Source organism: Brachyistius frenatus, unplaced genomic scaffold (assembly GCF_029030835.1).
Source record: "Brachyistius frenatus isolate BFR_SWC_R1_liver_20210118 unplaced genomic scaffold, ASM2903083v1 Contig_39, whole genome shotgun sequence".
Taxonomy (NCBI): domain Eukaryota; kingdom Metazoa; phylum Chordata; class Actinopteri; family Embiotocidae; genus Brachyistius; species Brachyistius frenatus.
Genome location: NW_027210638.1, coordinates 468477 through 490878, shown reverse-complemented (window position 1 = coordinate 490878; position 22402 = coordinate 468477). Strand labels below are relative to the sequence as shown.

General features: G+C 45.6%; 1 protein-coding gene across 8 annotated transcripts in view; it reads left to right on the top strand.

The window, feature by feature from the left end:
* brsk2a (BR serine/threonine kinase 2a) overlaps nucleotides 1-22402 on the top strand; it is a 164776-nt gene that overhangs the window by 111477 nt on the left and 30897 nt on the right. For all 8 annotated transcript variants that reach the window (XM_069701861.1, XM_069701860.1, XM_069701869.1 and 5 more), the window contains exons 4-6: nucleotides 1281-1421; nucleotides 12721-12837; nucleotides 22291-22324. In XM_069701861.1, the coding sequence (XP_069557962.1) occupies nucleotides 1281-1421; nucleotides 12721-12837; nucleotides 22291-22324 (292 nt within the window). The remainder of the gene's footprint in view (nucleotides 1-1280; nucleotides 1422-12720; nucleotides 12838-22290; nucleotides 22325-22402) is intronic.

Here is a 22402-nt window from a genome sequence, read left to right as displayed (position 1 = left end):
ATTAAACCATTAAGTAACCGAACAAACGGCAATAAAGGAATTGAATTTGAATCACAGTTATACTAATTAGGAAGCTGTTTTAATTCTGCATTCAGTTCAAGTACGTTCAGGTTGTTTTTTTTTTTTAATGTGTGCTCACTTGTTTGTGTTTGAACTGCTTGTTTCACTTGCCAAAGCTATTGAGGTTTTGCCATAGCCAGCTTTTCTGGCTTTAAGGATTTAGGGTTGGAAGGGTTACAGTTTCAAACACCATATGTTGATCAATAGCACTGAATAGATGCATGTAGACCCACATATCCAGGGAAGAGAAAGAGAGAGAGAGAGAGAGAGAGAGAGAGAAGAGTATTTTACTGCCCGTCTGGATTTCAATTTGTCCCAGTTAAGATGGAGGGAGTTTCATCACAGGATATATGAGCAGGAGAGACAGGAGCAGGGGCAGGGCGCTGTCGGCTTTCAACCTACAGCTGCAGCTTTAGGCCTGGGTCAGTGGAGATTCATCTCCTCCCTGTCCCCTTGGCGCCCGAGAGCATGGCCATACAGTCAGGATGACAGACTGCCCCTCCGGAGGCCCAGCCACACAGACTTAAAGGCTACCTGACGAGTGGTTGTATGAGAAGGGATGGCAAAGACAATGTCTGTGCATGCTCTGTGAAAGTAAAACAAAGTGGATGGAGAAGTATTCATCAAACAATTACTACTCCATTTATAAACACAGGCAAAAATGGTGTCCCAAGTACCTTTTATGTGTAGGAAAGAGAAGTTTCAATTGTCTTTGTCTTTGCCTCTCTGCCTGTCTCTTTTGCTTGATTAACCCAAGTTCTGAGACAAAGGCTCTTACAAAAGCTTACAACATCTGTACCTGAGCAGAATTCACAAGCTCCAAGTCCTTTATGTCTGAGTTTCTCACACAACTGTTCCTTCTTTTTGCAGTTAATGCATCCACAGTATATTGTCCCTCTGATGCATCCCATGGGAGATCAGCGTTTACACGATATCACAACCCTTTACATATATTTGTAATACATTTTTTGCATGCTTCACTCTGCATATACTTTTTCTGTGTATAATGGCTCCAGTTCTGACAGACCTCTGAGGTCTAAGGTTTTCCTTTTCTTCAGAGGACTCTGTTGAGAGGGCAGGTATTTGTTCCGGTGTGTAGAATTAATTATCGTCTTTCTTAGTGTGTGTTTGAGATTTTTTTTTTTGTCTCCTGTACTTCTTATTTTACTCTTATTTATTTGACTGACTTGATTTCCCTGTCTCCATCTGTTCTTTCTCAGGTACCTTGTGCTAGAACATGTGTCTGGTGGTGAACTGTTTGACTACTTGGTGAAGAAAGGCAGGTTAACACCTAAAGAGGCCAGGAAATTCTTCAGACAAATCATGTCTGCCTTGGATTTTTGCCACAGTCATTCCATATGGTAAGTGACATAATCCTCACGCAGCAAGACATGTTCAAGTTGCTGCTGCAGATGTTGTGAAAGGTTTGGATTGAACTGATGGCACTGTGCTGGTGAAAACACTGAATTAAGCAATCCAACCTATCCTTCATTGATGCCATTTATTGCCTGTTGCTGTTTGGAAAAAATAATTTTGACACAAATCAAGGAAATGATTATGAAAGAGGAGAATGTTTCTTAACTATACATTGATAAAAGAAGTGTATAGAAAATATGACCTGTTCACATCCATACAAAAAGTTGCATAATATAAATAGTATGTTGTAACAGATACAGTGCAGTGCGTACAAACTCTGATGCACAATCGAACTTCACACTTAGGCAAGATCAAATTCAGTTTTAAATAAGTAAAAAAAAAGATTACTTGGAGTTAAACCTTGAAAGCAACATTCATTATCTGCAATCCATGAAAACATCACTTATATTCAAAAAAATAAAACAACCAATAAACAATAATACTCAGGAGGTGTAAAAAAAAAATCAATCGATTTGTCATACAACATTGAACAAATAAGGTGTTCCCTGGTAATGAATTCTGAAGATATGCAGATTCATCCTCAAGTGAATCTAGAATATTAATTTCCATCACTGCTTTCAGATTTTTCGATTATTGTGTTGTTTTCAAATCATGATTCAATATGAAGATTACAGAACTGAAAACAAGTTTATATTTATTGTTTTGTCAAGTGTTTATGAGAATGGCTTTCAGTCAAATGCGTTAAAATATCTCATCATATCTATAATTATGTGAACTTGTTTATGTACAATGTATTCTACATTTGTCATCGACAACTAATACAAAGCGGGCCCTGACCAATTTGCTGCCCTCGGCAAGATTTTAGCAGGTGCTTGGATTGCAGCCAATTCCACCACCAATCATAGTGTTTATGGAGTAGGTGTCTGCAGGCGGCCCCAGTTTTGCAGGGGTGGGGTTGAAATATGTAATATAAGTCCATCTGATGGGAGAAGAGAAGCATGTGTGACCACAGGGTGTTACAGTATGTTGATAAAAAAAAAAGCTGGTGATGCTGAAACTCAGGCAATAATAGCACCTAAGCCAAACTATAGCCTATAGCATTTTAAACACAAACAGCAAATAGTAATTAATTTTCCATTTGCTTTTATGCACAAAACATGTATGCATTGATGCTGCGGGCAATCCAGAAAATAGGACCTATATAATAGGTTATGTAGTTGTGTTTGTGGGATTTTTTTTTGGTAATATTTTTGATATAATAGTAGTACAATAATTGTAAGTAAAACTTGTTGAATTTTCAAAATGTTTATATACATGGTTTCGTTCAGATTCCAACACATCATGTCCCACATCATAGTCTTCTTTTCCGGGGATGAGTCTTGGACCTGAAAAAATGAGTCATTTTTGTTAGGACAGCATATATTTTCTTAGCTATGCTCCAATGTGACACATTGTTTTTGGCTTCACTGGGTAATTTAACTGTTTACCAGCTCATAGACTAGAGGCAGTCATAGGTCCATATAGATCAGAAGTATGTCTGTGTGTAAACATTTGTGATAGATAAGCAGAAAGAGCATTTTTTTTTTCCTTCTCCAGAGAAGAGTGAGTGCTTTTGCTCTGCATTTTGTCCTCATGTTCTTGCAAAGCAGAGCACAAGCATCATAGATCAAAATGAGTTCAAGTGTATTTATTTTTACCTCGGTCACAAGTAAATACTTTAAATCTCCAGCGACTTTGCAAAGAAAGGGGAAAAAAAACTGAAAGATGAAATACAGGGACAAAGTGTACACCTGCATAAAGCTTGTCACAATAATACAGAATTTTTCAAATATACTAGTTGGATTAATCGATTAACAGTTTGATCTATTAAATGTCTATTAATTAAAATAGTAACAACATTTTACAATTTGAAACCCAAGGTGATGTCAGTAAATAGCTTTTGTGTGACCAACATTTTTGATATTCATGCAAAGAAACAGTAAATTCACACAAGATAAAAATCTGGATCTAGTTGTGTTCTATTTATAGAATGTATAAAGGATTGATTCTCTATGGTGATTTTTTTTTTTTTTTAAATTTATAAGTCATTCAGTCACAGGAGTAGTAACTCTGTTTGTGTTGTGCTTGTTAATCAACTCAACATGGCAATTCAAATTTCAGTTTGACATAATAATGTTTTGATAAGACAAAAGAGAGTTGCAATACTAGTGTAGAAAACCTAAGTAAGACCAGATGAAATGGGTTAGTTAATTTGCATTATTCACAAGAAATCTGAGGTCACTAACAGTTAATACATGATCTTTATCCAACACATTTATTAATTTCTTTTCTTTCTGATTGCACTTTTATAATAGTGACGGCTGGAGCTTTGTATTTAAACATTAACAGATCATCCTAAAACCCTAGCAGCAATGGCCAGCCCACGGCCATTTACTTTTACAATTGCCACTCGGACTGCTTACCAGTCAGTCACGTGATCATTATGTATGTAATCCCCTCATACTTTTTGTGCCAAGGCTATGTGGCTGAAAGCGCTGCAGAGTGAGATGTTTTTCTACTCTTCCATGTACAAACCTCTGTTCTTAAAAAAAAATGCTGAATAACTTTTACTGATGATGTTAGAGAATCCATGGCAGTAAAAAATAGTCATATTTCCTCATAATAATAAATGCCTGGAACATAAATTAGCATAATGTTGCACAGTTAATTAAAAGAGCAGAATTAAACTGATTCGTCATGGTGTTACACAGTTGAATTTCCATGATTAGATTTGCTTTGTATTCATGTACTGTACAGTTTACGAAAGAGGCAGTTTCATTTTTTCTGTTGCTATTTAATAACAAAGCCACTATGTGAGCCACCACAATCCTTGTGTTAAAATTACTTTACACTTTACCAATTATCTCAGGATGATTCACTTGAGTTTATTTTAGTGTTTTGAATCATCAAACAGGTGGTTGATGCTTTCAGTCCTGAATTCTGAGAAGTAAAATACAAAACACCACATAACTGCTGCGCTGCTAGAAATAGAACAAAACTGTTGCACCTAAAGGAATAAAAAATTAGAAGTCTTTCATCAGTCTGTGTAAATAACGCTTGATAATGACTATGAGAAGAACAGATTAGGCCAATTAAGAGAAAGCATCTGGGACTGACATTAAGTGCATGCAGATACATAGATTATCACAGTTCTTTTGTTGTAAGCTTCACAAGCAGATTTATCTCACCCTTCCTGTTTTCCTTTGTTGCTGTCTCTCTGTCTTAGCCCCTCAAATCCCCTCACTAGCACTCGTAGAAAATGAGGCCTTGTAAATTTGTCATGAGGAGGATTATTTGGGAGTGTTGCTGCACCCCTTTGCCCTCCTCACAACCTCAATTAGGGGCAAACAGACTGGCAGACACAGCCCTTCTCACCTCCCCTTCCATTCCCACTAATGAGATCCCAGCATCCCCTCAATAAAAACGCATTTCTGCAATCATTTCTTCCATTTCTACTCGTGTGCACAGGGGACCTACAGAGGCCATTAGAAGTGCTCATTTTTCACTGTGACTCACCGTGCAGAGGGGGGTAAACACATGTTCCTCAACCTTTCCTTTTTTGCACATCTCCCAGTTTTACTTCTTCTCATTGCCTCATGCTTCCGTCCTCCGCCCACGTCCTATCCCCAAATATCTATCTTGAGCCAGATGGATGTGAGTCTGGATATGAATGAAAGAACGTAGAGGGAAAGGGCTGTTTATGACTCAGTGTTTCCTCTGCCTGATTCAGATTGCGCTCTGATTCAGGGGGAGTTTTCTTTTTACGTGGTGAAGAGACAAAGGGTAAGAAACGACATGGGAGAGGAATTTTAATTAAAGTAAATGAATAATGAATGATAAAGCTGTGAGAGAAAATCATCATGTATACTAATATAAATCCAGTGTCGAAGTAGCTGCATATTCTCCTTTTTCCTCCCCTTTTTGTTGCTTGTCGCCTTAGGGTTTGGATATTATTTGACGACTCCTATACCAAATGGGTTGACTGACAGACTGGTTAGAGCAGAACACATACAGTATAATGATAAGATATTTTACTGATCTCTATGAAAACTTCTCTTTCACACCCCCCCCCCCTCCCTTGCAGGGATGACAGAGGTCAGGGTCAGATGTAGAACAATACTCCTAGACTTCAGATTCAGTTTATTCCACAAGGCCTCAATAACAGAGTGTAAGCTTTTAAAGATGCAGTCATATTATTGTAGACAATTCCTGTCTACATTTACCTGAGGAGTCCCAGTAACAACATCTTGTCAGTCTTGACCATCAACTAAATACACAGTTAATGCAGTGCACTCTCCTGAAAAGTCGATGTGGCAGTCGGCCATAACGGCAAACACCCACCAGAGACACACATTCCTTGTGAAGAGTAAAGTGTCTTTTCCTTGAATACATCCAAAGCTGCTTCTGTGCTTTTTACCAAACACTGAACAATATTAAGAGATACTATTAACTCCTTGAAAGTCAACGAGGATTAAGAGAGTTTAATTTGAATGCCATTCACCATTATCTGCACAGTTTCCATCGTTTTTTACTGCACTTACTTTAGAAAGCACATTAACTCACCCAGTAATTGTTTCTTTTTTCTTCCTATTTTTCCCCCCCAATATTTTTGAAAGTTTTTATCGTCAAAGAGACAAGCCCTAAAAACACATAAATGATGGAATTGTGAACGTCTCAAATAAACTACCCCCCCCCCCCTTTCCAGCATAATTACAAGCAAGTGAGTAAATAAATAAAAAAATAAATAAATCTGAGGGAATACAAAGATGGACATTTTGAAGTAACAGAATAAACTAATTATGTGTAATATTATTAAAAAGAAAAGAAGAAAAAAAAAGTATAGTCACACAACACACCTTATACCATGCTACTTGCCACAGATCTTTTGGGATCAAATTTGCTCGACATTTCAGCAACACTCAAGTCCAGACACAGTTTGTAATTCTTGACGTGTGTGATAAATGTCTGCCAGGTCTTGTAATATTTGTCAGTAGATCTCCTCAGAGTGAATCTAACTTTTTCTAGTTGGAAAAATAACTTGCATTAGATCTCTAATCCACTGAGAATGGGTGGGCGATGTTTTATCATTCCATTTAAGAAAAGTTAGTCGTCTAGCAATCAGAGCCACAAAAACAAGAGCATGTAATTTATATTTTGGAAGGTTAGCTTCTTCAACACGCAGTCCAAATTGCTGTCAGCAGAGATTGATTGAGAGGGATTTCAAACACCTTTGATAAAGTTTTGAATATATTTCCTGAGTGCTTACAAAGTCGGGTGAAAGTCCAAAAAAGTGTGGATAAGGCTGCCGATTTGATTTTTGCACATAGCACAGGTTGGGTTCACATCAGGATAAATCTTGGCTAACTGTCTATAGTATAGGGAAGGCAATGGAGAACTTTATACTGTGGGAGTCTGTCGTGCCGATAGATGAGGAAAGGAACCTGTTTATAACTGAATCCTATATGTCCTTATCTAATTGCAACACACAGTCATTTTTCAAACCCGCTCACATCACGCATCCAGGATCATATGCTGTACACGCAGAGGTCTGCCTCGCTTACGTTTTCATGGGCACCCTTACAAACCGTCCACCGTAAAGAGATGCACAATTTCATCATGAGCACAACACTCTCTGTCCTTTTTCTCACCCTTGTTTTCATTGTTTAGTAATGACTTTGGTTCCCCCCCCCCGTAACCCAGGTAACACCCTGCGCGTCTGTGCGTGTGCGTGTGCGCGTGTGCGTGTGTGTGTGTGTGTGTGTGTGTGTGTGTGTGTGTGTGTGTGTGTGTGTGTGTGTGTGTGTGTGTGTGTGTGTGTGTGTGTGTGTGTGTGTGTGTGTGTGTGTGTGTTTTCATCCAAAGCGCCTCTGTGTAGGTGAAAGGTAAAGATCCACACAAAGTGAGTTCACCCATTCCAGCAAGCCAGAGATTGCAAGTGCACCTCAGAAGAGAGCTCCGTCCCTAAAACTCTGAGCTTCATCTCAAACATGCTCACGCACACATTCACAGTCCCACTTCCTCCTTTCCCTGATCCGGTGATGTGCACATTATTGCCGCCACCTACACGTGCACAAACAACCACCAGGTCCAGAAGTCACATTAAACCCACGCAGTGGCATAATCACGCACATCATCCATATCCACCGTTCTCCCTCACCCTCGCTTACCCACACGCTGTCATTAACTGCTTTATTGGTCTCTTCCAGGGCCTTAAAAGAGCCTCATGCATTAATGGAGACGTCCGTGAAGCATGCCACTTCTGCTCTTTTCCCCTTCTTCTGAAAATCTGGTCAAAATTGATGTTCTCTTTAGACGAAATTTGACTATTCTTTCTGACTTCTTGTGGCTGTCAGCATGCAGTTCATGTGAACTTATTTGTCACCCGTCATCTTCTGTATGTCCATATCTCTGTCAAGAGCAGCCCGTGCCCTTGTGGCTGTTTGGGAAAGAATGTCAACAAAAAAAAAGACCCAAAGTTTGCCCAATGACAGTCTGTCCATCTGCCTGCCTGCTTGGAGAAAGCCTGTACTTATAGCCTATCATCATTATGGCTGGTAGCTGCTAACAACACAGAATGGAAATCTTTCTCCTTTTCTTCCTATTTGACTCATATTTTCTTCTCGTGTCGTGCCAGTTAAAGTGTTGAAGCGCAACTTTTTGAGAAGGGGGATGTTGATTTTGAGAGGAGGTGAAATATAAAAATGGAAATGGGGATGGGTAAAATTGGTATGGAAAATGGGGCAGGAGGAAGGAAAATGAAAGTAGTCGGTTGGTTTATGGTGCTCGATTTAAAGGAAATGGGCTGCTGGCTGCGAGTGGATTGTTAAAGCAAGAAAAGTGGGAAGTAAATGTGAGGTAAAATAAATTAGGGATGATATATTGAAAAGAAGATGAAAACAAAAGCAAAAGATTGAAGAAAACATAAAATGACAGGGTGTCAAGACTGCACTTAAGTGTGTGGAAAAATAAGGTGAATGATGATGTAATAAGATGATGATAAAGAGTATTGATCTTTCTAATTTTGTACAAGGCACAAGTGACTCTTAAGAGAAATGTTGCACCACCATGGCACAATGTGTTAGAATGCCTGATGTTGCTCCAGCTTTTTAATATCTATGTCACTCCTTCACTCCGATGCTTTTCTGGCAGCTTGTCTGTTTATTCTGCCTTGAAGGTCCGTTGCTCATCCAATCATTCCCAGTCAAACTCCTCCTGGATTAAGAGCGAACGCTGGGTTACTCGCACAGATTTGGCACAACAAAGCAAACAGTTTGTTTATTGCAGATCTAGATGTCATTGTAATCCCACTTTTCAGTCACTGCATTACATGCAACAATGCATTAATGCTCTGGTGTTGCTCAAAACCCCAGAGGAGTAGATAGAAATCCCCTAGATGACACAAGAAATGCTCTCATAACCAGTCACTGGAGAGGCAAATCTTGTGTAGGAAAATAGCTGTTTGCTCTCTTCTCAATACTAATCCAGTTTAAATGCAAGTCACATGAGAGGAGATGACTGAAATGTGTAAAGAGGCACTAGACACGGTTCTATATCTATCCAAGTGAACTTTTCAATGCAAAGAAAAGAATATGAGTTTAAATGAAACTAAAAGTAGTTTTTGGACTCAATTCTAGCTCTTAAATGTTCCATGGGGAGTTTATTATAACAAAAAGTTATGCTTACAATACATTTAGTATTACTCACTAAAACGTTTTGTGTACCAGACATGTGTCCATGAATGGGTTTCCTCCATCATTGGCAAAGGTGATTTTTGGAACTTTTTTAAAAGTCTGTATCAGTAGTGCTCAAAAACTCCACAGGATATCTTTCAGGAACAGAGCTGACCGGGGTCGTGACACCTTTTGTTTAATTTATCCACTATTTATCCACTGTTTTAAAGGCTCAACAATAGCAACAGAGTAGACTACAGCGGGTGCCCATGACATAAACACGTGTCAACATGTTTTTTGTAATTACTTTTATTGATAGAAGAGGAGATAAATGTTTTGCATTGCAGGTGTATTGTTAGACATGTGTATGCCATTGCCAACAATCAATCTTTTCCCTGCTTGAAATAAACAGACACAAATTCAACAGAATAATATCGTAGAAGAATTCAAAACATACTCACCAAGCACTCGCTTTAAGATAAAATGCAATTCCCTTACCCAAAAAGAAAAAAATACAGTTTTATCTTTCTCATCCCTTATTGGTCTTAATACACAATTAACCTCATTGACTAATGAATGATTGTACCTAGTACACATTCAAGTCAGCAGTCAGAATATTGTCCTCTTTTGCCAATGCGATAGAATATTAGCCTAAAGCAGTTTTAATGAATGTGCTTGGTCTCTCTAATTGGGTCAGCCGAAGCCCTAAAAAGTTTGAGAGAAAAAAGGAAAGATAGAAAGACGAGGATGACACAGAGGTGCGCCAGAGGCTAAATGGGTGCATTTCAACTTGGAACGATAGTTAAAAACCCCACTCCAGTTAACAATAATGGTACCAGGATAGCTTCAGCACTTCATGAAAATGCAATATCAGGTGTGCTATTTCCCTGGCATGTTAATGTGTCGACAAGATGCATTTGAGCCATTAATGTTAGTTTCAAGTGTTCTGGTGGAGTTAATTAGTACCACATATCTTGGTGTGATTACAGGCTTAACGAGAAGCAATATTAAAACATGGTGTATGTCTAATGTGTCACCATGGGGAAAGTATATTTTCCTTCGACAGGAGACTTTAGTTATAAAACTGCTCATTGCCATAAACATGTCTGGGGCATTATAGAGATGTGAGCCCCAAGAGGACAGACCAACTACAACCTTGCGTAAAATAGAACAAATCAGCAAGGTATGTGCAAATGATCACAGGCAATTAAGAGCTTGGTGTATTGTAAGAATCATATCTAACAACTCCCTGGGGTATAAAACCCTGCTCAGATAGCATGTAGAGTTTGTAGACACACATATGTCCCCTGTAATTTACACAGTAAGAGCTTAGTGCACAGTGAACTGCAAGGCGTGTACCACAGACACACACGTGTGCAATTTGCTGACATGATGGATAACAGTACCAAACCTTTAATTGCACCCCTCCTTTGATATTTGGTGTTTTTTTAAAAAAAAAATTCTCCTCTTTATTTCATGCATCCCATATGGGAAAAAGCATAGCACAAGCATTTATACGGTTTAAATCTGTGCAGAAACCAACCTTGCAAATGGTATCTGGGGTATTTTTGAAAAAGCATTCCCGTCCCCATGACTTGTATGCATGATTGTGTCACACAGCTTAATTTTTTTTTTTTTTTTTTTTAAAGAAATACAGCTGGATTCAAGCTTGTTGCAGCTGTTGAATTTGTTTAACAGCATCCAGTCCTACACAATATTTAAGACATCCCTGCTGCGAGGCCTGCTGTGTGACCAAGATTACAGTAGCAAAGTGCAGCCTAATGTCTCAGAGGCAGCTTAATGTCCTTTTATAGATACTGGGGTCCTGACAACCAATAAAGCATCCAGATGCTGTTTGTCCCCGTGATGCTGCTACTGGTTAAATGTGCTGTTGCCCTCTTTCTTTTGTGTATCAGTCTCTTGAATGTTAGCTGTTTATGTTTTACATATGATAGGACCGTGATAACACAATGTTTATGCCAAGTTTATGGGAATTTCAGATCGGGATTCACATGTGAGAAATGAATGATTCTGTTACAGCAATTGGATCTCTGATTGTGGTCCGCTTGGATGACGAGGTCTTCTCCCCCATTATGTCAATGTTATGTTATTGTTGCTTTTGTCACAATGTCACACCAAATTATTGAACATCATCCAAGCCCTGTCGTCTGGTTCATGTACTTTCAAAGTTTTGACTTGACCCTCTGTTATCTTTAAACTCTGGTCACAAGGGCTTTGTAACTTTCAGCCGTCTAAAACATTTTGCTGCTGGAACAAAACAATCTTTTTTTTAAAGCATTAAACACTGACCTGGCGGAACAGAGTGAGGCTTATACAAGCAAACAGTATACCTTGGAGATGCCCATTTCTGCCACTGTTTAACACTGCTGGCCCCTGAGCAGTTCAGCAAACGTTTTTTCCTTCCTCGTGAACTTTCCGGCTACTGACATCACTGCCAAATGACGGTTGTGTGAACTGATAAAGGTTTTAGCCTGTGGAGAACTGTTTTAGATGCTATCTGTGTTTTATTTCAATTATAGCAGGGATCACAGAGACTGCCAGCATGATAACCAACCACTCGACAGCTAATCCCTCAGGACAGGAAACGAGTTGTAGAGCAACTGATGTCATCTAAGGTTAAACGTCCATTGTGATGAGGCACTCTTCAAAGGCAGAGGCATCCAGCTATTGTTCTATTTCTAACTCCCCTTTCTATCATTAGGCTAAAGAGAAGATGAAAGTCTAGTTCATGATACTCTGACAGCCCGTGGCTTTAAAATTCCCCCTCGATTTAAGGAAACAAAAAAAAAAAGGGAAAGAGTGGGTTAAGCAGGTATATACAGTAGACGTCAGTGTATTTTCACATACATGTGTGTGGTATCAGTGGGTCTCCCCCTCGGCCTTGGCAGAAATCACAAGACAGCGTGATGTACTGCAACCTTCGACCCAGGAAGAGTCGTTAAATGCACAATAAAATGCTAATGCTTCTCCTCTTTGAAAAGTCGCTCATCAAAATTGAGATTTTAACCTCCGACTCAGGAACAGCATACATGATATGAGAAAGATATTCTTCTCAATGGCACTTTTGAAGGAGGGAGATGGTGTCCGCTGGATATTATCCCCCTTGCTGTGTTTAGTGATAATGAATGGCAGCTAATGAACACCACCTCTGCTGCTCACTCCCCTTGACGCCCTTTGCTCAGCCACTTTGCTGGTGGCTGTCTGAGAGATGAGAGGAAGGGGGATAAGGGACGAAAAGGGAGGGAAGCAGAAGGAGAAAAGGACACAGCAGGGGGCTGTCACAACTCGTACCTGCCCAGCGCTGAGGTGGGAGCCCCTTAGTTTCAGCATGGACAAGATCAAAGAGAGAGGTGTTGCAGATGGGAGGAGGGTGATCCGTAACAGGTTAAGATGCTGTGTTGTTCACAGCTGCGTGCATGCAAGCATGATGTACAGGTGTTTGATAGACCTTGCAGTCCACCTTTTGTTTCTCCTCAGCTTCACTTGTTTTGGTTCACTTATGATGAGCTTTTTCATGTTTCATTAACTATTCTATGTTTTATCTTTCTTCCAGCCACAGGGATCTAAAGCCGGAGAACCTGTTGCTAGATGAAAAGAACAACATCAGGATAGCAGACTTTGGCATGGCCTCCCTTCAAGTTGGAGACAGCCTGTTGGAGACCAGCTGTGGGTAAGTAGTCAGAAATATTCTAATGCTTGCTTTCTAGTGCAATGCCTCATATCCTCGTGTCAGGAGTTCAGTTTTGTCCTCCATTTTGCCCCGATCACCTCTCCTCCTGTGTCCCCTGTCTTTGTCTGTGGCCACGCCACTCACCTCCCGTGGCCACGCCCCCTCACCAGTCCCAGCAGATGCAGCCACTCATCCCTGATCACCACCTGCAGGTGTGCTGCATCTCCCTGATCACCTCCCCAGACTATATGTAACCTGCCCCTGCACAACTCTGGTTGTCGGTTCATTGTGTGTTTTTGTTAGCCACCCGTCCGTCTTCCGTCTGCTGCCCGTCCGTCTTCCGTCTGCTCCCCGTCAGCTCCCGGTCAGTCCTGTTCCTGTTCCCGTTCCTCCGGCCTCTGTGTCTCCTGCGGATATTCCCGGTCAAAATCACTAGTCGGTGGAGTTGCCCTCCCGGCTAGGAGGATTGTTGACGCCGTCCCTTCCGCTGGTCTGCCGGTTGCCCTGTTACCCGTGTCCCCGCAGGAGCTGTCGGTTGAGTTGCCCTCCCGACTGGACGTAAGGTGGACACGCTCGGTGCCACCCTTTTGGTTTGTAGTTTTTGTTTGTTTATTTTTTGGGACAATAAAGACAGTATTTTTGGAACTGATACCTCGAGTCTGTGTGCTTGCATTTGGGTCCTGGAAAAAGATAAACTCCACCTCATAACAGAATGAACCGACCACGGAGGGACCCAGCAGCCACAGACTCGAATCCAAAATACCTGACTTTATTTCAATATTTTTCCAATCAGGCCCGCCTGAATGACACGGTTTCCGCTGAACCCCGGACTGGGTTTGAGGGAACCCGCCTGGCCTTCTGGGACCCCCCCAGAAGGAGGCGGCGACGCCGGGGTCACCGGCCATCCGGTCCTGCTGCGCCCTTAATCTCTGGACGTGTAGCCGTCAGTCCAGTCCGTCGCTACGAGCGAGCCCACAGCCCCGTCGGCCGCTACGAGCGAGCTCAAAGCCCCGTCGGTCGCTACGAGCGAGCTCACAGCCCCGTCGGTCGCTACGGGCGAGCCCACAGCCCCGTCGGTCGCTACGAGCGAGCTCAAAGCCCCGTCGGTCGCTACGGGCGAGCCCTCAGCCCCGTCGGCCGCTACGAGCGAGCCCACAGCCCCGTCGGTCGCTACGAGCGAGCCCACAGCCCCGTCGGTCGCTACGGGCGAGCCCACAGCCCCGTCGGCCGCTACGAGCGAGCCCACAGCCCCGTCGGTCGCTACGGGCGAGCTCACAGCCCCGTCGGTCGCTACGGGCGAGCCCACAGCCCCGTCGGCCGCTACGAGCGAGCCCACAGCCCCGTCGGCCGCTACGAGCGAGCTCACAGCCCCGTCGGTCGCTACGAGCGAGCCTACAGCCCCGTCGGCCGCTACGAGCGAGCTCACAGCCCCGTAGGTCGCTACGGGCGAGCCTACAGCCCCGTCGGTCCCCACTACGAACTCTCTACCCCCGCAGCGCCGGTGAGAGATCCGGACGCCATCCGGGCCCGGGCGTTGGCCCTCAAGTACCTGCAGCATGGCCTATGCGGCAGTAATGCTGCTCCTTCGTTCCCCGTCGCTGGACGGGTCATCGACGTCCTGCCTCCAGCTCCTGCTGCCGTCGGATGGGTCGACGCCCCGCCTCCTCCTCCGTCCTCCTGTGCGGTCGTCGCCACGCCACCGGCCCCTGCTGCCTACGGCGCGGTCGACGCCACGCCCCCGTCTCCGTTCTCCTGCGCGGTCGTCGCCACGCCTCTGGCCCGGTCCTCTGGCGTGGTCGTCGCCACGCTTCCGACTCCGTCCTCCAGGGTGGTCGATGCCACGCCCCCGTCTCCGTTCTCCGGCGCGGTCGTCGCCACGTCTCTGGCCCCGTCCTCTGGCGTGGTCGTCGCCACGCCTCCGACTCCGTCCTCCAGGGTGGTCGACGCCCCGCCACCGGCCCCTGCTGCCTCCGGCGCGGTCGACGCCACGCCCCCGTCTCCGTTCTCCGGCGCGGTCGTCGCCACGCCTCTGGCCCCGTCCTCTGGCGTGATCGTCGCCCCGCCTCCGACTCCGTCCTCCAGGGTGGTCGACGCCACGCCCCCGTCTCCGTTCTCCGGCGCGGTCGTCGCCACGTCTCCGGCCCCGTCCTCTGGCGTGGTCGTCGCCACGCCTCCGACTCCGTCCTCCAGGGTGGTCGACGCCCCGCCACCGGCCCCTGCTGCCTCCGGCGCGGTCGACGCCACGCCCCCGTCTCCGTTCTCCGGCGCGGTCGTCGCCACGCCTCTGGCCCCGTCCTCTGGCGTGGTCGTCGCCACGCCTCCGGCCCCGTCCTCTGGCGTGGTCGTCGCCACGCCTCCGACTCCGTCCTCCAGGGTGGTCGACGCCCCGCCACTGCCCCTGCTGCCTCCGGCGCGGTCGACGCCACGCCCCCGTCTCCGTTCTCCGGCGCGGTCGTCGCCACGCCTCTGGCCCCGTCCTCTGGCGTGGTCGTCGCCACGCCTCCGACTCCGTCCTCCAGGGTGGTCGACGCCACGCCACCGGCCCCTGCTGCCTCCGGCGCGGTCGACGCCACGCCCCCGTCTCCGTTCTCCGGCGCGGTCGTCGCCACGCCTCTGGCCCCGTCCTCTGGCGTGGTCGTCGCCACGCCTCCGACTCCGTCCTCCAGGGTGGTCGACGCCCCTCCTCCAGCTCCTGCTGCTTCCAGGGTGGTCGTCGCCACGCCTCCGGCTCCATCCTCCCATGCGGTCGTCGCCACGCCACCGGCCCCTGCTGCCTCCGGCGCGGTCAACGCCCCGCCTCCGGCTCCATCCTCCTGCACGGTCGTCGCCACGCCCCCGTCTCCGTCCTCCGGCGAGGTCGGCGCCCCGCCTCCGGCCTCCGGCGAAGTCGTGCCTCCGGCTCCGGCCTCAGGCAAGGACGCCGCCCCGCCTCCTGCTCCGTCCTCCAGGGATGTCATCGCTCCGTCTCCGGCCTCCGGCGAGGTTGGCGCCACGCCTCCGGCCCCGTCCTCCGGCGAGGTCGTGCCTCCGGCTCCGGCCTCAGGCACGGACGCCGCCCCGCCTCCTGCTCCGTCCACCTGTTCGGTCGTCGCTCCGGCCTCCGGCGAGGTTGGCGCCACGCCTCCGGCCCCGTCCTCCGGCGAGGTCGTGCCTCCGGCTCCGGCCTCAGGCGCGGACGCCGCCTCGCCTCCTGCTCCGTCCACCTGTTCGGTCGTCGCTCCGGCCTCCGACGCGGTCGCCGCTCCGTCCTCCAGGAATGTCGTCCCTCCGGCTCCGTCCTCCTTCGTGGTCGAAGCCCTGCCTCGTCGTTGTCCTCCGGAGCGGTCCCCCGAGCCCGTCCTGCCCCGTGGGCGTCCTCCGGAGAGGTCCCCCAAACCCGTCCTGCCCCATGGCCGTCCTCCGGAGAGATCCCCCGAACCTGTCCTGCCCCGTGGCCGTCCTCCGGCGCGGTCACCCCAGTCCGTCCTGCCCCGTGGCCGTCCTCCGGAGAGATCCCCTGAACCTGTCCTGCCCCGTGGCCGTCCTCCGGAGCGGTCACCCCAGTCTGCCCTGCCCCGTGGCCGTCCTCCGGAGAGATCCCCTGAACCTGTCCTGCCCCGTGGCCGTCCTCCGGAGCGGTCACCCCAGTCCGCCCTGCCCCGTGGCCGTCCTCCGGAGAGATCCCCCGAACCTGTCCTGCCCCGTGGCCGTCCTCCGGAGCGGTCACCCCAGTCCGCCCTGCCCCGTGGCCGTCCTCCGGAGAGATCCCCGAACCTGTCCTGCCCCGTGGCCGTCCTCCGGAGCGGTGTCCGCCCTGCCCCGTGGCCGTCCTCCGGAGCGGTCACCCCAGTCCGCCCTGCCCCGTGGCCGTCCTCCGGAGCGGTCACCTGAACCTGTCCTGGCCCGTGGCCGTCCTCCGGCGCGGTCACCCCAGTCCGTCCTGCCCCGTGGCCGTCCTCCGGAGCGGTCACCTGAACCTGACCTGCCCCGTGGCCGTCCTCCGGCGCGGTCACCCCAGGCCTCCCTGCCCCGTGGCCTTCTTCCGTCCACCTAGGTTTCCTGTCTCAGGTCTTGTGTTAGTGTGGTCCTCTGTCCCTCCTCCGGTCCCCCCTCCTCCCACCCGGTCCGGTCCAGTTTTGGTCGCCGAGAGGCTCCCTTTGAGGGGGGTACTGTCAGGAGTTCAGTTTTGTCCTCCATTTTGCCCCGATCACCTCTCCTCCTGTGTCCCCTGTCTTTGTCTGTGGCCACGCCACTCACCTCCCGTGGCCACGCCCCCTCACCAGTCCCAGCAGATGCAGCCACTCATCCCTGATCACCACCTGCAGGTGTGCTGCATCTCCCTGATCACCTCCCCAGACTATATGTAACCTGCCCCTGCACAACTCTGGTTGTCGGTTCATTGTGTGTTTTTGTTAGCCACCCGTCCGTCTTCCGTCTGCTGCCCGTCCGTCTTCCGTCTGCTCCCCGTCAGCTCCCGGTCAGTCCTGTTCCTGTTCCCGTTCCTCCGGCCTCTGTGTCTCCTGCGGATATTCCCGGTCAAAATCACTAGTCGGTGGAGTTGCCCTCCCGGCTAGGAGGATTGTTGACGCCGTCCCTTCCGCTGGTCTGCCGGTTGCCCTGTTACCCGTGTCCCCGCAGGAGCTGTCGGTTGAGTTGCCCTCCCGACTGGACGTAAGGTGGACACGCTCGGTGCCACCCTTTTGGTTTGTAGTTTTTGTTTGTTTATTTTTTGGGACAATAAAGACAGTATTTTTGGAACTGATACCTCGAGTCTGTGTGCTTGCATTTGGGTCCTGGAAAAAGATAAACTCCACCTCATAACAGAAGTCTAGGATGTTTTTTGCTCATGATGTGAATATCTTGGGAAGAATATTTACTTTGTAGTTACATATTTTGTGCAGAGCTGACAGACAGAGATGCTCTGTGACATCTGTCTGCAGCTCAGATTTATTCTCTTCAGATTAAACCTCCAAATCAGCTGCAACTGAAATTACACACACTTACATACACACAATTCAGCAAACACACATGAGCACACAACACAGGCGACGCTTAGTTCATCCCTGACCTCTGAGACCCTTTGTCCTCTGCTTGTTGGGTTGTCTCTCTATCTGTCTCTCTCTGTCTGATACGCCCTCCCTCCATATAATACACATGCACACTCATTACATGCGCATACTCATTTCAGCAGGCGCGCACAAACATCCAATTGAAACTCTTGCGTAATTTTTTCAGCTGTAGCACAGTGCCTAAGCTCTCATGACTCATCGGTAGAGTTCAGGCCAACTAAGGACAGCGTGCAGAGCTTTCTGAAAGTCAGATATGCCAAAATGAGTCATTGTGCAGCCATGATGACCACAATGAAGTGTTTCCATTTCCTAGAAAAACCATATGCGACAGTTTAACTCGGCAGTATCCTGTGGATTAACTATAATTTCTTTGCATTGATTGCATTCTGCTGCTACTCTGAGCAACTCTGACTGATTAGTCCCCTGTGTGTCTTTACTTAGATCAAAAAGTAGTTTTTACAGGTTGGAACATAGAGCTGTCTTGTCTAGAGACACAGACACATACACCACAAACACACACTCTCACACACGGGTTAATAAAGTAGTTCTGTTTTTGTTCCACTCTCAGCTCAATCACTGGGTTCTCCTCTCTTTGCATGCATGTCTCAGAACTACGCGGGGGACCATTTGTGTTTGTGTGTCTCTCTGACGGTGCCTAATACATGTGACATACAACTTACGTGTGGTTATTGATTATTCATGCTCTTCTGACTGTCCCATCTCTTAAGTGTAGATATGACACTTTTTAATTAAACACATTTATCTGGCACCCTCTCACCGTGGAGCAGACTGACACAAATGTATTCCATTTGCTAGGGGTAATGGAGCTAAGTGAAGATGAGACTTGCTCCAGGTGGAATAGTGGGGTAGCCTCAGAGAACATACATGCAGACATACAGATGTATAGAGGAGCAGCGGGATTGGCAAGCACATAGAAATATGGATTGAGGAGTGCACACACAACCTCTTTGTCTGTCTGCACAAGCCCAGCTGTGAGTTCATCGGTGCTTGCTGTTTATTTACAGTAATTCTGTTGCACTGCTTGATGAAATGGAATTATCTCAGATACAGCGAGGAGCTGCACAAATTTAGTTCAAGAAAATAATTTTAACGAAGATGATAATCTGCAGTGTCTTCTCAGTATCTCCAGCACACACTGTTGCTTCTTTCCCTTTTCTTTTTTTACAGAAATTGACATCACCAAAGCTTATGATACTCTCCGTGCATACTGTGGCTAATATACTGCATACTGTGAGGGACATGGTAAACGTATAAAGCCCTGTTTGAACTCCATAACGTCCATAAATTTCGCTGCAGTGCAGACAATCTGATAAGCTCTTCAGTTAAGCTTTTCATGCATCACTTTTGTTTCCCTTTATGTTTTTGGGCAAGCCACTGATAGCAATGTCTTGCGCTTCGATACTGTTATTTGTTGTCCTCAGAAAATAACCACATTTTCTGTCCTGTCTGTTGATGCCTCTGCTGTTAGGTTAAGAAATTCAATGACCTTTGAGAAATAGCAACAACAACAAAAATAATTATGTTATGTCAACCCACTATTGACTGTTTTTCAAAAAACATGGTTATGGCTCTCACAGTTTTCCATTTACCTTTAATATCCAATTAAAATAACTTCTGATGTAAGCAGGAAGGATCCACTCATCAATGGCTGGTTGAAGTGAGTCAATTTGCCGCCATTGTCCACCGTGATTAAAAAGTAGCACATTGAAAGTGGGAGAAATTGCATCTGATTTAGGTGAAAGTGTCAAATTGTTATTCTAAGTAAAGAGGGGCTTTCACCATCAGATCATTAAAGGACTGAACTTTTCTAAGAGGGGCAGTACATAGCACTCAAAATCTTGGATCTCTTGTATCCAAAGCACATTTAGGCACACCAAAAGTGGGCACACCATCAGAAGATCAATACATCAAGCTTTGTGAGATAGAACAGCAACTTCATCACGATACAGAATTTGCTAAACAAAGAACCCAAGACTCCTGTCAAGATATGTCTGTCTATGATCTCGGAGGATGAGTAGCAGTCTATAAATTTCTTCTCTGGTGGGGAATAAGGTCAAACATGTGAAGTGGGCATTTCACAGTAGAGAGAACGATACTGCAATGTGTCACACTCAGTGAAACATGGTGGAAGGAATATTTCAGTTTGGGGGTGTTTTGCAATTCTGGACTTGGGCACTTGAACCCAATCAGCTGCAAGTGGATTAAGGAGAAGTAGCACTTAAGTCTTCAGAGACCTGCTCCACCCTCTGGTTTGTATGCAGAAATATTCATATAGTGTAGCAGGATAATGAGCCCAAACACACCCCTTTGCCAGAACCATCTAAAGACCAAACAGGACCAAGGAGTGTTGACTGTCGTGGACTTTCCTCCCAAGTCATCTGACCTCAACCTTGTTGAACATTTATTAGGTCACTTGACGACTGAGGAAGTCAATTAATCCTGACGTCACGAGAAGCTCTTTGAAGCATTGCTGATTTATCAGGATTTATACTACATGCATAAATGTATGTATTGGATGTACAAATCAATATAAATGTAGGCAGCGTTCACCCTGTTTTTCATATTTAGTTTGAGCCCCTTTTAAAATTATTTTAAGTTTGTTTTGATTAGCTCTTTAGTTTCTCAGTAATTTAAAATTTCTCATATCTTGATTCGTAAATTTGCAAGCAAATATGCTGCAAATGAAAAAATTATACAATGATGCTATTAAAGAGTCTTTGGTTCAAAGAACTTGGCTCCCAGCATGAGAGATTTAAGTACTTCTGAGCGTATATGTAAAAGATCGAAAGCTTACATTATGCAGCAATTTTTTTCGAAGTAAGATGAGAGATTTATCCTTTTTTGCCCTGATTTATTGATTGATCTTTTTCTTTTGTTTTGTCTGCGTTATGTTGTATATCATTGTCTCATTTTGTTCTGGTTTCCTTTTTGTTTTATGATTATTTGTTTAGACCCCCTTGAAAACGAGGTGATACATCTCAAGGGATTTGTCCAGATATATGAGGAATTTGAATATATATTACTATTTCAGTAGAAGAAATAACAATAGATTTTACTGTAAGAGTAGAAGAGAGAGGAGATCTTGTAAGCATATCCTGTAAGTGTCACAGTTGAGTGATTTAATTTGGTTTTCTAATAATATCAAATTAAGATCTTAAAAAAGAAAGCAGAGTTGCTTGTATTCCAGTCCGTACATTGACCAACCTAAAGCCTTTGGAAATAATGACTTTATATTCATGCTGGTTCCGGTTATAGCTTGTGTGTCGCGCCGCTCATGAGGCAGAACTAGTGCAAATCGCTGGCTTGTTTTTTTATTTTTATTCCTCGCTCATCTGCATAATGCACTATGACTATTTGCATAGGCTCGCATTTGAACTTCCCCTGTTGACACGGCGGTTTGTTTTTGGCCAGTATTTTGACAGTTCGACGGAGCTGGGCTGTCAGGGCTGGTATTCATAAGTACATGAGACAACAGTCGAGCTAATGGGTGCCATGTTTACAGACTCGATAGTCCTTCATTACAGGTTGTTGATGTAAAGCTCTTATTATTACCCTTTTTCTTTCAAAACAATGAATGTGGAAATATGGGAATGTCAAAGTCCAGTAATAATGTATGTATAGAATAACAAGTCACTCCTCTGCCGCACTCATCTGCAGCCACTGGCTTATGGAGCAGCTTTTGCGAGGTACCATCATAAATCTTCATATGATATTGATGTGTCAATCTAGTCATTGGCTTTACTGTCAGTCCATCCAGGGGCTGTAAAGATTGGTGGGTCTGTTCACTGTCTGCTGTGAGAGGATGCCCTTGACTGAGCAAGCAGGAGGACACCCAAACACCCTGAGGATGTTTAAACTCCTGAAGCACATCTTGATCTATGTTCACTGGAGACATTTACTGTCTGCTCAAATTGTTCTTTCGATAATTTGCTGTGTCATGGTTGTTTAACTCTTACTTACTCTGCAGTACAGCTGTAGCCTGGTGTTACCACACCAAAATTCACTTTGTGAATGGATAAGGTCTGGTCAGTCTTCATTGGGAATTGTTTCCGGTTGTATGGGTGCAATTTGATTAAAGTGCTAATATTGGGGGAGCTCTTGCTTTGGCTTAAATTTCTTGATATTTGCTTGCATTACTACAACTGTTTGTATAACTTCATCAATCTTAGCCATGCCCACTGCTCGCTGAATGGTCCACCTTTCAGAGTGACCCTCATGCAAACCATGTTTTCAGCAAAAACTGAAACTGTGATAGGTGAGCAGAGACAGGCTTTTACAGCTGTGCAAATGAAATTGTGCTTAAATAACCTCAATTATTTCCTTGTTTCTGTTTCTTCCCTGTTTAATTCACTATTTCCACTTTATCTTTCTGTTTTTCCAACAGATCTCCACACTACGCGTGTCCAGAGGTCATCAGGGTAGGTCATTTTTTACTGATTCACAATACTCTTCTTGCAGTGCTATCTTATTTCTAATAATCATCTGCCTTATTTTAA